Raw genomic sequence first — 12,518 nt, forward strand, 5'->3', positions numbered from 1 at the left:
GGATCGGTGCGCACCGATCCCTCTTGCTCTCCTGGCTTCAGCTAAAGCTGCGCAGCCTGCATTCGCTCCATAAGACGCACACACATTTCCCCTTACTTTTTAGGAGGGGAAAAGTGTGTCTTATAGAGTGAAAAATACGGTAAGCATTTGACCAGCAAAGTATTCAGTTCTGCTTTGCTCTAGACAACTCCTTTTTCAGATGCAGGCATCATTAGCATTAGTCAGTTTTTTTTAATACAGGTATCAGTCCAGTTTGTTCTGCTGAAATTGGTTTCCCATTGTCAAGCGGAGATGGAGGTGGGTGACTAGAGAGAGAGTTCAGCAAGACCCAGGGGAATCATGCCACAGACCAGACCAGCCAGAAGAGAAAGGTCCACTGTTGCTTCTCTAGAAAGTGAGCTGCCCCTGGGAAAGGATTGTGCTCTGGGAAGTACAGCTTTCTATCATTAAAATGTAACAGCTGAGATCAGGAACCTCTCCTAGAGGTTAGCAGACTGAGGCTCAAGCACACCAGGATTTGACAGCTATGGAAAGGGATAGGCATAGCCAGAAATGGCACCTGCAGACCTGTTACAACAGAGAGTTATTTTGCCCTTTATATTCATGCCCAGTATACATGAGCTCTGGTCTCAAAGCACTCTTCTGTTGCTTTTGTAGCTACTTCAATTCAATTCTGTTTTCTTGAGGTTGACCTAAAAATGACATGGGACTGACTTTCCTCTTATTTCAGTACTTCTGACCCTGTTAGGCCAGGTTGGTTTCTCTAGCACACAGCATCAGTGGTGGGGTCACATATGCTCAATCTGTCTTGGTTTAATGAGAAAATATACTTTGCAGTGAGGCGATAGGAGTATGACTATTGAAACTGTCGTCTTTAAGACTTTCTTGAAAGTTACTCGACTGGGGAATGATAGATAGCAAGCTGCTCTGCGGGCAAGGATGCAATGGTTATGCAAGAAGCACATATTCTTAAAGTTGGGAAGGAAACCTTGCCCTTTTGAAAAACACAGCCCAGTCTTGTTTTATGGCTTCCTCAATGACTCACTGGTGCTGGCAATCCTTGCTCTCCCAAGCAGCCTGAATTTGGAGACATTCCACCACTGTTCATTTAGGTTGAAGGACAGGATTTTAAAAATATCTCCCACTAAGAATAAAATTATTCTTTTTTTCTTTTAAATTGTTTGGCCTTGTAATCAACAATTGCAAATTTGTTGCCTGAAGAACCAATATAAAATTATATTTTTGTTTAAACGCTTAACACCTAGCTCCTGCCCTACCCTCTTGATTCCCTCCTGCTTCCTGCACTCAGCTGATGGGGCTGTGCTCACAGTGCTACACATTCTGTATGTAGTTACCAGCAGCAGGGTCTTCAGTGTGGTTGCACCACCATAATGGAAGATGGTCCCCTTGGCAGTTAGACAGGCTCCTATTATAATGTGTTTTAGATGCCTCTTGAAAATCATTCTTTTTCCTCAGGCCTCCCAGCTGAATTGATTTGTTTGCTGAATTGTTTTAGTTTGATGCCAGTTTGATCTACAATGAAGGAATTTTACTGTTTTGTTTTTTAAAAAAATTGCTATGATTTTCATCTTCCGTATTGTAACAAAGTCCCACTCACTGTTTATAAACATCTCAGTATAGAATAAAGTCTTTAAAAAGGATAACATGACAATGAATACTGATAGCTGATGCTGATTCAGTATAAAAACGTTTAGAAGGTTCCTCATTGCTATATGTAAAACGCATTTGGTGGTTGTAACAGTCAACATCTGAGTGTCTAAATCCAAGGATTATTTAGATGATGGTTAAAGGCTGGAGTAAAACTCAAAACCCTTACTGCTGGTGGTAATAAGTGTCCTGCAGCTTCTGAACTCTGCATCTTAAATCTCTAAAAGAGATTAAAAACCCACTTGTAGAACTGGAATCAGGAGTGTATTCTTCCAGTATAATCTAGTGAAATATACAGTAGTACCTCGGGATGTGAACGGGATCTGTTCCGGAGCCCTGTTCGCATCCTGAAGCGAACGCAACCCACGTCTGCGCAGGTCGCGTTTTGCCGCTTCCACACATGAGTGTGATGTCATTTTGACCGTCTGAGCACGTGGCGAAACCTGGAAGTAACGCGCTCCGTTACTTCCGGGTCGCCATGGAGCGCAACCCGAAAATACTTAACTTGAAGCACATTTATCCCGAGGTATGACTGTAGATGGTAGGTTTGAGTGGTAGCTTGAAGGAAGCTTAGTCATAAGCATAGCTGAGAGGTAAAAGCCTACTTTATGCACAATAAGATATATAGCAGGGAAAGCAGGATTGATGTAGACAGAATTATTTCTATGGTAACCGGTTGTAATTTACTATTCTTACTTCACTATGCATTACTGTAGTTATAACTACTGCTTACAACTGCTGTTACCTATTTGTTTTTAAATGCAAACAGCAGCCTCTCATCCGCTTTTGTGCTCCAAATGAAAATCACTTATTTGAAACAGCCATTTCCTTTGGGAGGATTTCTCCTCAATGCGAATAGCTGTTCCAAAGTGCAACTTTGATCGGGCCGTTGGAGCTTCATGGATCAGGCCAAATGCCCATCTAGTCCAGTAATGTGTTCTCACAGTGGCCAACCAGATAGCAATGAGAAGCCTGGAAGTGGAGCTCAGCCTGTGAATCCCAGCATCTGCTGCCCAGTGGCATACTACTTCCAACAGTGGAGGTAGAACAGCCATTTTGGTTTGTAGACTTATCCTCCGTGCATTTGTCTAATCCCTTCTTAAAGCCACCCAAATTGGTAGACACCACTACATCTTTTGCGAGCAAATTCTGTAGTTTATGTGCTATATGAAGGGACACTTTCTTTTGCCTTTCCTGAATCTTCCAACATTCAGCCTCAAGATCTAGTCTATCAGGAACTCCACGTAGGAGAAAAGTGTTCGGTTTCCCTTCCTTGCTTCAATCACAGTAATTACCAGCCTCTCCCCAAGTGACTGCTGTTCGCATTAAAAAAAAAAAAAAAGTGGGCACATAATGCAAGAACGCATTTAACATCAGTCTGGTTTGAAGCTGTGTAATAACTGTCAAAGTATGTTGTTAAGTCTGTCTTGCTGTAGTGCCCTCTCCCGACAGCTGATTTTATTAACACTCTAAACTTTGCATTCTGTTGCAAATCAGCCTGAAAGCTTAAAATTCTGTATTCACTTGTCATACTTCATCACAAGATCACTGGCATACTTTTGGCCTGCATTTCATTAGCGCATGGATCTACTGACTTGCATGGAAGATGTTATTTTGATAACAGCTCAGTTGACTTAGGCTGTGGCAAAGAATGAAGAGAGAACTGATCAACCTCAAGAATGGTCAGCAGGCAGGATGAATTTGTGCTAATGTTGGGAGAAGCAAGAGCTGCACTATTCTGTTTCAGTTGGTCTCCATAAAAATTCTAAATAGGATTATCTGCTTGGTCCAGCAGCAAACCTGCAAATGAAATCTTTATAAGCACTGGTAAAACATATCTGTGCTTCCAGGCATTTGCTGATGTCTTATTCCAGAAGATGGTGTTCTTAATATGACAGAATCACAAATTGTTACATTGAACAATAATCAAAATTCTAAAACACTTTTGTTTATTTTGTTGAGGATGCGACAGGAAAGGCAGTATTAAAATGCTGACCTGAGAGTCTGTTTGTTTAAGCATCTGGTGTTACATCACCAATTAAACACCAGCTCTTGGGTTCAGTAAGCAAAAATACAGGACCTCATGTGAAATTTCTAGCTCTCCAGGGAGGACAATTTATGACTCTACTTGCTTTGGTCTACATGGAATTAAACTTCTAGGACAGATAATACATTGCTGTTAACTCTCTCCACAGACAATACTACTGGTATGATGAGCGGGGAAAGAAGATCAAGTGTACTGCTCCTCAATATGTTGACTTCGTCATGAGTTCAGTGCAGAAGCTAGTAACAGATGAGGATGTCTTTCCTACAAAATATGGTATGTTGCTTCACAGGAAAGATTTTATTCATTTAATTCACAAAAATTATACACTTAGTGACTAAAAAACCCCTCAAAGCGGTTTACAAAAAGAAAAAGTCCCAGTCAGAGTTTTATGGCTTTGAAAAAACAAGCATTACATATGTATAATTACTAATTGTTTGTAGAAGAGATAAATAATATGTGAAACTGTATATTAAATGCAGTTTCTTCAAACTACTTTGATCAGTGAATAATCAAATGAAACCAGCTTCTAAACGTATGCCATATCTCTGCTATTCCTTTCTATACACATAATTGTTTTTTTCTGGGCCAGTAGCTGGATGACATGGGAACACTTTTCTGGCTAAATGTGAGGGTGGTTTGTGTATGGTTTGGGATCTGAAACATTAGCCTCTCCCAAAGACAGAGATTCACCTAAACAGCCCTGTTGCAAGGACATAGGCTTACAGAACAGGGCTTTCTCCCCCTTGCCCCCAATTGAGGGTTGGAAGAATCCCATGAACAATATGTTGGGTGGGGGTTCATTCCTTCTGGCATGGTAAGATGCTTGCGCAGACAGACAGATTAGAAGAGCGTGATGTTGAATTTCACCAAAAAACCTTTCAAGCTTCCTGCCTAGTGGGCAGAGGGCTAATTCCAGTGCAGGGAGTTAAGCAAATGTTGCCTTACTTCTAGAGTGCTTTGATGCACCACTGAACATTATAATGGTTGGTTCTCTCTCTCGTGGCAGGCAAGGAATTCCCCAACTCTTTTGAGTCTCTAGTGAAGAAGATCTGCAAGTACCTGTTTCATGTGCTAGCCCACATCTACTCCTCACACTTCAAGGAAACGTTGGCACTGGAGCTGCATGGACATTTGAACACACTCTACATACACTTCATCCTATTCATCAGGGAGTTCAACCTGGTGGACCCTAAAGAAACCACCATCATGGACGACCTCACGGAGGTCCTCTGTAGCACCAGTGGGAGCAGCAGCAGTAATGGGAGCGGCAACGGCAGTGGTGGCAGCGGCAGCAGCGGCGCAGGAGCACAGAACCATGTGAAAGAGAGATGAGTCCCAGCAGGAGCAAAACTAATGCTAACATTTTTTTAAAAAAACAAAACACTCTATATTCTTTGTGTGTATGTATATGTGCATATTGTGTATATATATACAGACATACACAGCCATGACAGTTTAAGCAATTATGCTGCCACCACAGGACATGTAGACGTATGGAGCTTTCGTTTAAATGCATCATCCTTGGCGAGAAGTTGCACCAGTTCCATTTTATTTTTTTCCTTCTCCCTTCTTTCTTTTTCTCCCCTATCAGATGGATGATGAGTGCTGTTTTTAGAGAAGAACCACATTTTTTTTGAGTTGGGCTACCGCTTTGTCTTCTTTTGTTCTGCCCACTTCCCCTCTCCCTTGGTGGGGTGGGGGTGGGGGAGTCCTTTAATGCAAGCCCCTTCTGTCTGTCTCTCTCTCTAGGATGGTGGTACTGCCATTTTATAAATGTTATAAGAAGTGACTTTTACTTGTAAAGTGGCTTAAGATGCAGATATTTTGTTTTGGGGGTGGGGGAGGGCTTGAGATTTGTCTTGTTTCTCCTTAAAACGGCCCATTTCCTTTCCCTCCCCTTAGGCTTTTTGCATCTAGCCCTTTGCTGGCTTGTACCGGGAAGAGTTTTGCCTCAACTAGAGTAGCAATAAGACTCCCACTAATCAATGTGGCTCAGCAGTCTACCTGGTGTCGTCAGCATGGGAATCTCAAAAGAGCATCTACAAACCTGTTTTGCTTATTGCTTCTAGTTCCTCTGCCCAACTGCCCCCCACCCCCGGCTTCTCCTTCCCAGACACAAACATCAGAATTACAACAGTGGGGAATTGAGCCTAATGCAGTGGTTGAGCAGGGGAAGCCTGGGGCAGATGGAAAGGGGCATACAGTGTATCACCACCTGTGTTAGAGAGATGGCTGTTGGCATATAATTATATTGTTGGCTTATTTTAGTTCATCTGTCCAATAATAATAAAAAAACTTCTATCAGGTATAAGTGTTCTATATGCAATGTCACATCATTAGCCTATTTGCTTCAGGGGTTGAAACATTATCTGTTTACAGTGTGGGAAGTTGTTAGCCAAGGTGTGTATACTTTGCATTTTCCAGACAAAGTTATTTTGTGTAAGTATTTGGCATTTACTATTATTTATTTCTTTATAAACTATCAGGGAGGGTGTATGGCATTAAGCACAACACTATTAAAAACAAGATACCGGTAATTATTAAAATGACTGGCTAACCAGGAAATCAATTAAACAGGTACAAGGCCTACTGGTGTAATAGCTCTGGAAATCTCTGCTGCAAGAATGCACAGCATGGGAGTGGCAACAGCCTTCCTCCAGATGACCCCAGTGATTGAGCTGGAATATAAGAGCCTCAGGTGGTATTTATCAGGCCAAGTACAGTGTACCTTGTTACAGCCTATCCCCAAGCCTATCTGGAGCTTTTGGACCAAAGGGGGGCAGCCCCCACACAGTGCAGACAAAACTGGTACAAGGCACTCTTAGCCACAAAGGTCACTGGCGGTGAGAATTTTAGGACATACTGAGCTGCATTCAAGAAGTCAACATGCTTCCTCTAAGAACATACTTTGAATAGTTAAAATTTTCTAAATAGAATTTTCTGGGAGTGGACAAGATTGACTAACAAATTATATAGTAGGATGACTCTTCAGGGACCCAGGCTTCTCTTTGTAGCTGTTTTGCCATTTTTAACAGTTCTGTTACATCGCAAGCCTTCTAAATTAACAACTTTAGAAAAGTGATCTTGCTTTGAGGAGAGGTTTATGTTAAAAAAACCAAGCACAGAATACTCTTTCCCATCTGGTACATGAGGTTGTTTTGCTATACTTCATATTTCATGGTAATATGCATTTAAAACATTTACCTGCCTTTCCTTAAAATGCTAAAAAAGAAATCACTAAGAGCAAGCAGAATACAAAAAGGAGACATTAATAAGGCTTTTTTCTCAACACAGTTAATGGGAAAAGTGCAAACTTAGTACCATCCATGGGTCAAAAAGCCTCTTTAGCGACATGACAGAAGACCATTAAGAAGAGCCTCCCTCAAGAAGACACACTTGGATGCAGACACTGCATATAATAGAAAATGGTGCAAAATATTGTAATGTAACCTAACTGATAGACATACTGTATGAATCCACCTCCTGGTTTGTTTAAATGGGGAGGGGGGGGATATCTTTTTGGCCCCAGTGCACCAGCACTAACTGTTCCTGTTGCTGCGTACAGATCACCTGGCCTCAGATTACTGACAAGTGGGTGGTTTGGCCCACTTGTCAAAATTCCTTGTGCTGCACTTCCCTGGCACCTGACAACAAGAGGCTTGCCAGCCCTGAGCTCAGTGAAATCACATGCATAGGGCTGGCAGAATCGTTTTCTGTACAGATCAGCTGTGTGATTGAGTGCCCCATATGTGGAGGGGACAGGTGGCCATGGTTTGGGGAAAGTGGCCTCTCTGGGCTATACTGCTTTCAAGGTCCTCTGTTTTCTAGAAGCTCACAGATTCTTGTTTAGGCAATGCATCCATGTTGTTGTGCGTGGGAGAATTCCTCTTTAACTGCCTGATTTAATGAGGGAAACCTAAAGGCATTTCCTTAGTAATTTATGCATCAAAACTGTAACTGGCAGAGACATTTTAACATTGTGTTAAAAACAGTCTAAAGCTACTAGCGTACCCAAATAAAAAGTAATGTATGAAGTGTGCAAAGCTGCCCCCACCCCCTGGAGATTATACTCTTTATAGGATGATGCAGTAATAAACTTAAAATAGACCTATTGCCCTAATAGGTGCTGGAAGATGAAGACCGGAGAAACAGGCATACACAGGTCAGTTGTGGAACTAGGTTTGGACATACTGTACTGTTCTTTGCCATTGGAACAGTGCATTGTACTCGCAAGTGGAACTCTATCGCTACCTAATGGCTAAAGCAGCCAATTGCAGATACAGCTGAAAGAGAATAAATTTCCCTACACCACATTGTGGAGGGACTTCCTTTCCTGTAAACAAACAGCATAGACTTCGTCATAACTGAATGAGGCCTAGCACTGTATTCTAAACATTCTAATGTGCAGACTTTTGAATTGTCTAGCTCACAGACCAGATGCAGCCCATAGCCTCCCCCCAGCCTGTAACAACTTTTCTTACGGGGGTGGGGGGGTGAGTTCCAATTTGTGGAAATGGCATATTTCCCTACAAGCCTAATTTCTACATGGGGTAGTAGTGGTGATGGGAGGCAGCTGGGAAAATAATGTTAACCCTACCCCTCTTTGTGCTGTGACCCCTCCCCCCGGCCTACCACCTGTCTAGTGTGACAATTAGGCTTGGATGGAAAAGGTCTCATTCATGCAGTTGGGATCGCCCCAATTCTCACTCCCCAGAATTGCTCTCTAGGCAGTATTTTGGCTTAGAAAAAAAAGACTTCACCCATAGGAGGAAAACTCTAACCCTAATTGTCCCATGGGGTGAGAAAGGAAGAGAAATGAAAAATTGTGCAACTATCCCCATTCAGGTGTGGGGAGTCTTTGGCTCTCCAGCTGTTGATAAACTGCAAGACCCATCAGCCTCAGTAAGCAAGGTAAATGGCCAGGGAAGATTAGAATTGTTTTTCAGCAACTTCTGGAGGGCCAAAGGCTCCCCCCCCCAAGGGAATATGATCCTTGGAAGGAGGGAAAAGGTCCCCTACCCCTGCATGCTGCAAAGAGAATCACACATTGTGGAAGGCACTGTGGAGGCCATGCAGTCCACACAAGTGCAGGATCTGCATGAAAGAATCTCTGAGAGATGGATGTCCAGCCTCTGCTTAAATACTTCTTGTGAATGGGAGCCCACTGCCCTGAGACTGGGTCTGCTCCACTGTAAAACAGCCTGTGTTGCCTTATTATTGTTAAGAAGTTTCTGCCAAAGTTTCCAACAGATTATTTACTTCACCCCATTAGTCCTAGTCCTGTCTGCTGGAGCAAATAGAGCAAGTCTGGTTCATCTTCTGCTTAACAGCCCTTCCAATATTTGAGAGCCACTACTGTCTCTCCTCTTTTATTTTTCTCCAGCTACCCAAGTCTTCCAATTGTACCTTAGAGGTCTTGGCTTCCTTACCATCTCAATTGCCTTTCTCTGGACATTTGACAAATCACCTCAACCAGATTGCACCCACCCAAGAGTTCTATAACAAAATTATGTAACTTATCACTAAGATCAGGCACTATACATGAGGACTCTAAAGTGCCCAATGCAACACCATTTTAAAAAAGGGGGATCCAGGAAATTACAGGCCACTTAGGTTAACATCTGTACCTGGAAAACTGTTGTCAAATATGGAGTTACCAAACTTAGAACAGGTAGCAAATATTCTTCCTCCTGGTAGGCCAAATCTGGCAGCTGTGGGAAAGGGTCAGGTAAATTTCCCCTAAAAACCCACCTCTCTGTTCCTGCAAGAACAATAGTCTTTTCTTGTCTGACTTTAGATTGAACCTCTTCATGTTTCAGTGTCATATCCAACCATGTACTTGCCAGCTGACTCCTTGTTTTGTTGTACAATATTTTGATTACCTCATAAAGTTCAAAAGGGGGTAGGGACTGAGCAGGTTTTGCAAAGAAAACTGAAAACAGCATAAAAGCATCACCACTCAGCAGAGAGCTCTCTATGCAGCCACACTGGCTTATTTAGATGCCTTCTGTTTTCCCTTCCCATCGAAGGAATGGTTTGTGGTTCAGTATTTTACTTTTCAGAATCTCACATCCTTAGCACATTTCTCCTTCAGAATTTTTAGTCATGGGATCCAGTCCAACTTTTCTCAAAACTCTTTGAAATCAGCTTTCCTAAAGTCTAGGTTACACAACCCCCAATCTCTTGCCATCACAGATTCCAAGGTGCTCCTTTTAAGAACAAAAGCATTCCAATCTAGGGTGTTATAAGGTCTGGGTTTATATTTGGCTCTGGGAAAGCCAGGTTCAAATCCCTATTCTGCCCAGGTGATCAACTGCTAGCCTGGATGGAGTCACCAGTTCCCACTCTAATTTGCTTGATAGAGTACTTGTGCAGCCAAAATGCACTTCTGAGCTCTTTGGAGGGAGAGCAAGATGCAGATTCTGGTTACAAAGAAGTTACTCAGGAAGCATCTTCCTTGGTACTAAGATCCAAGGTCAGCCCCAGATATTTTCTGCCCAAAGTGAAGCACAAGTTGGACACCCACACCCTACTCAATTCAACACAGAGAAACCAGCCAGACAACAGGAAAGCATTCTCCATTGCATCTGAGTGCAACAGCCAATATTGGGGGGGCATAGGACAAGCCACACATGGCACACAGAACTCTGTCCGCCAACATTTTCCCACAACTCCTTGCCTCCCCATTTCTGCCTTACTGCCTAAGGGTAGAGCCATCCCTAGGTACTCCCTGCTGAAGAACACCTGACATAGCTTGACAGCATATATTTGCCACCTGCAGAACATGGCCCTTTGGGGTGAAATAAAGGGGTTTGAGGGTGCCACAGGCCCATAGCCTATAGTTATTAAAGGTATAACATAGGCAGGAAAACAGCTTCATGTGTTCCAGCCATTGTGTCCCAAGCACACCAGCCCCAATGAGGACAAGTGATTGGAAGTTTTGTTTTCCATTGACAAAGCACTCAATTACATCAGCTCTTAAGGCACAAGGGATATACGCAGTGCTCCCCCCCCCCCAAGAAAAATAGGTGCCTGTACTTACCATGAAGCTGATACAGTAAGTGTCACACTTTTTAACAACAAAAAGATGTGACGGTACTGCGTACCATTGAGTACCCCCTGGGGGGGGGGAAAGCACTACTACTCCTGCTAGGCACCTACTTATTCAGACATGTGCTCCAACCCAGATAGTTGGAGCAACAGCGCATTCACACCCCTTTCAAGCCACTTAAACCTCATCTGATGTGGTGTGCATAAGCAACCGGCAAGGGCACAGCTCCATCTTTTTCTGTCGCTATCAGCAACTCATTGTCCTTGGAGACAGCAGGGAAAGGGCACTTTCTTCTACCTCTGCACCCCAGGCCTCCTCTCCTTCCATCTCTGACCACCTGGACTCTTCCTCCACACCCGGCTCCTACCTCATGGGTGGCACAGAACCCTGTCTTCCCCTGGATCCTCCTCCTGCCCACCCCTCAGACTTGCCTGCACGATGACATTTATGGACAGTCTTGTGTCACTAGAGCAAACTGTCCATCTTCTGAGAGAGCAGGCCCACAGGACCGAGAGTGCCTTCATGTTACGAGTCTGTCAAATACTAGAATGTTAAAAAATGTAAACAATATTGACGCTAATGCATATTTCACAAGCGTATCCTATTGCAAGCAAGTTCAACAAAATTCCTGCTGATCTCCAGCTGTTAAGGAGTTGAGACTACACAAGCTGCAGAGAAAAGGAAAGTCAAGTTTGCAGAACACATTAAATAAACAAGCAGATGGTTCTGCATGAGTGGTCTGACATTTCAGACACAGCGGTAGCTGTTGTGAATTAGTAGATAATCTTGTCTCTTACCCCACAAGGAGCCTAACTTTCCGCTTTTAATGTAAATAAAGGCTTTATTCGGGGCTAGCTGCTCCTGGGATAGCTCATGAAATAGTAAGGCAGGAGGAAAGCATCTAATCGCCAACATTCCCTTCTCTTTTCTGGTACCACTTAAAAAAGAAACTTACCGTACTCCTCCTCGAAGCAGTTCAGGGTAGTGTGTAGTTGTTTTCCTTTCCCTCCTCATCTTATCCTCAAAACCCTCTGAGGGAGGCTAGGCTGAGAAATGGTGACTAGCTGTGAAGACTTGAATCTGGGTTTCCTCAGCTTTTGTTTGATACTCTTTCCCACCACACCACACTTTCGTACATTTTAAACATGCTTCTTAGGAAGCTGCAAAAGTAAAAAGGGGGGTGGGGGAGAGATGCACCATCTCTGCCCTTTGACACCACAAAGCTTCTGGCCCCTGGCAGGGCAGTTCACATCACATCAGAGTTGTGATGGGACAGGTCCACACCATACATTTAAAACACAACCAACACACATTTCACACGTGTCTTCCCCCAAAGGATGCTGGGAACTGTCACCTCCCATTCACAGACCTACAAACTACAGTTCCCAGCATTCCTTAACACATAGTGTGGCTCTGCCCAGGATTTGAGGCTGTGCTTCTATCTCCCTGCTCAGTTCTGTTAGCAGGGCTTCATCAGTGTAGTCATAGATTTAGTACAGGACCCTTCAGTTCCTCTGTATACGTCTAGGCAGGAATAAAACTCTCTGGCTACCTTCCTTGCATTAAAATTCTGGGTCCTCGACAGAAGCAATGTTAAGCTTAGGGTTTCAAAAGAGTGCAGTGTAGTAGGGCCCATGGTGTTCATTCTCTTAAGTTGTAAGACACCTGTACAGTGGTACCTCGGGTTTCATAAGCTTCAGGTTACAGACTCTGCTGACCCAGAAATAGTACCTCGGGTTAAGAACTTTGTTT

The 12,518-nt window shown here is 43.3% G+C and overlaps 1 protein-coding gene across 4 annotated transcripts in view; it reads left to right on the forward strand.

The window, feature by feature from the left end:
- Positions 1 to 6,026, forward strand: part of MOB2 (MOB kinase activator 2) — a 103,929-nt gene extending 97,903 nt beyond the window's left edge. For all 4 annotated transcript variants that reach the window (XM_080999793.1, XM_080999791.1, XM_080999792.1 and 1 more), the window contains exons 4-5: positions 3,864 to 3,988; positions 4,722 to 6,026. In XM_080999793.1, the coding sequence (XP_080855919.1) occupies positions 3,864 to 3,988; positions 4,722 to 5,047 (451 nt within the window). In that variant the 3' untranslated portion in view covers positions 5,048 to 6,026. The remainder of the gene's footprint in view (positions 1 to 3,863; positions 3,989 to 4,721) is intronic.
- The last annotated feature ends 6,492 nt before the right edge of the window (positions 6,027 to 12,518 follow it).

This window comes from Podarcis pityusensis, assembly GCF_964106645.2.
Source record: "Podarcis pityusensis genome assembly, chromosome: 1".
Taxonomy (NCBI): Eukaryota; Metazoa; Chordata; class Lepidosauria; order Squamata; family Lacertidae; genus Podarcis; species Podarcis pityusensis.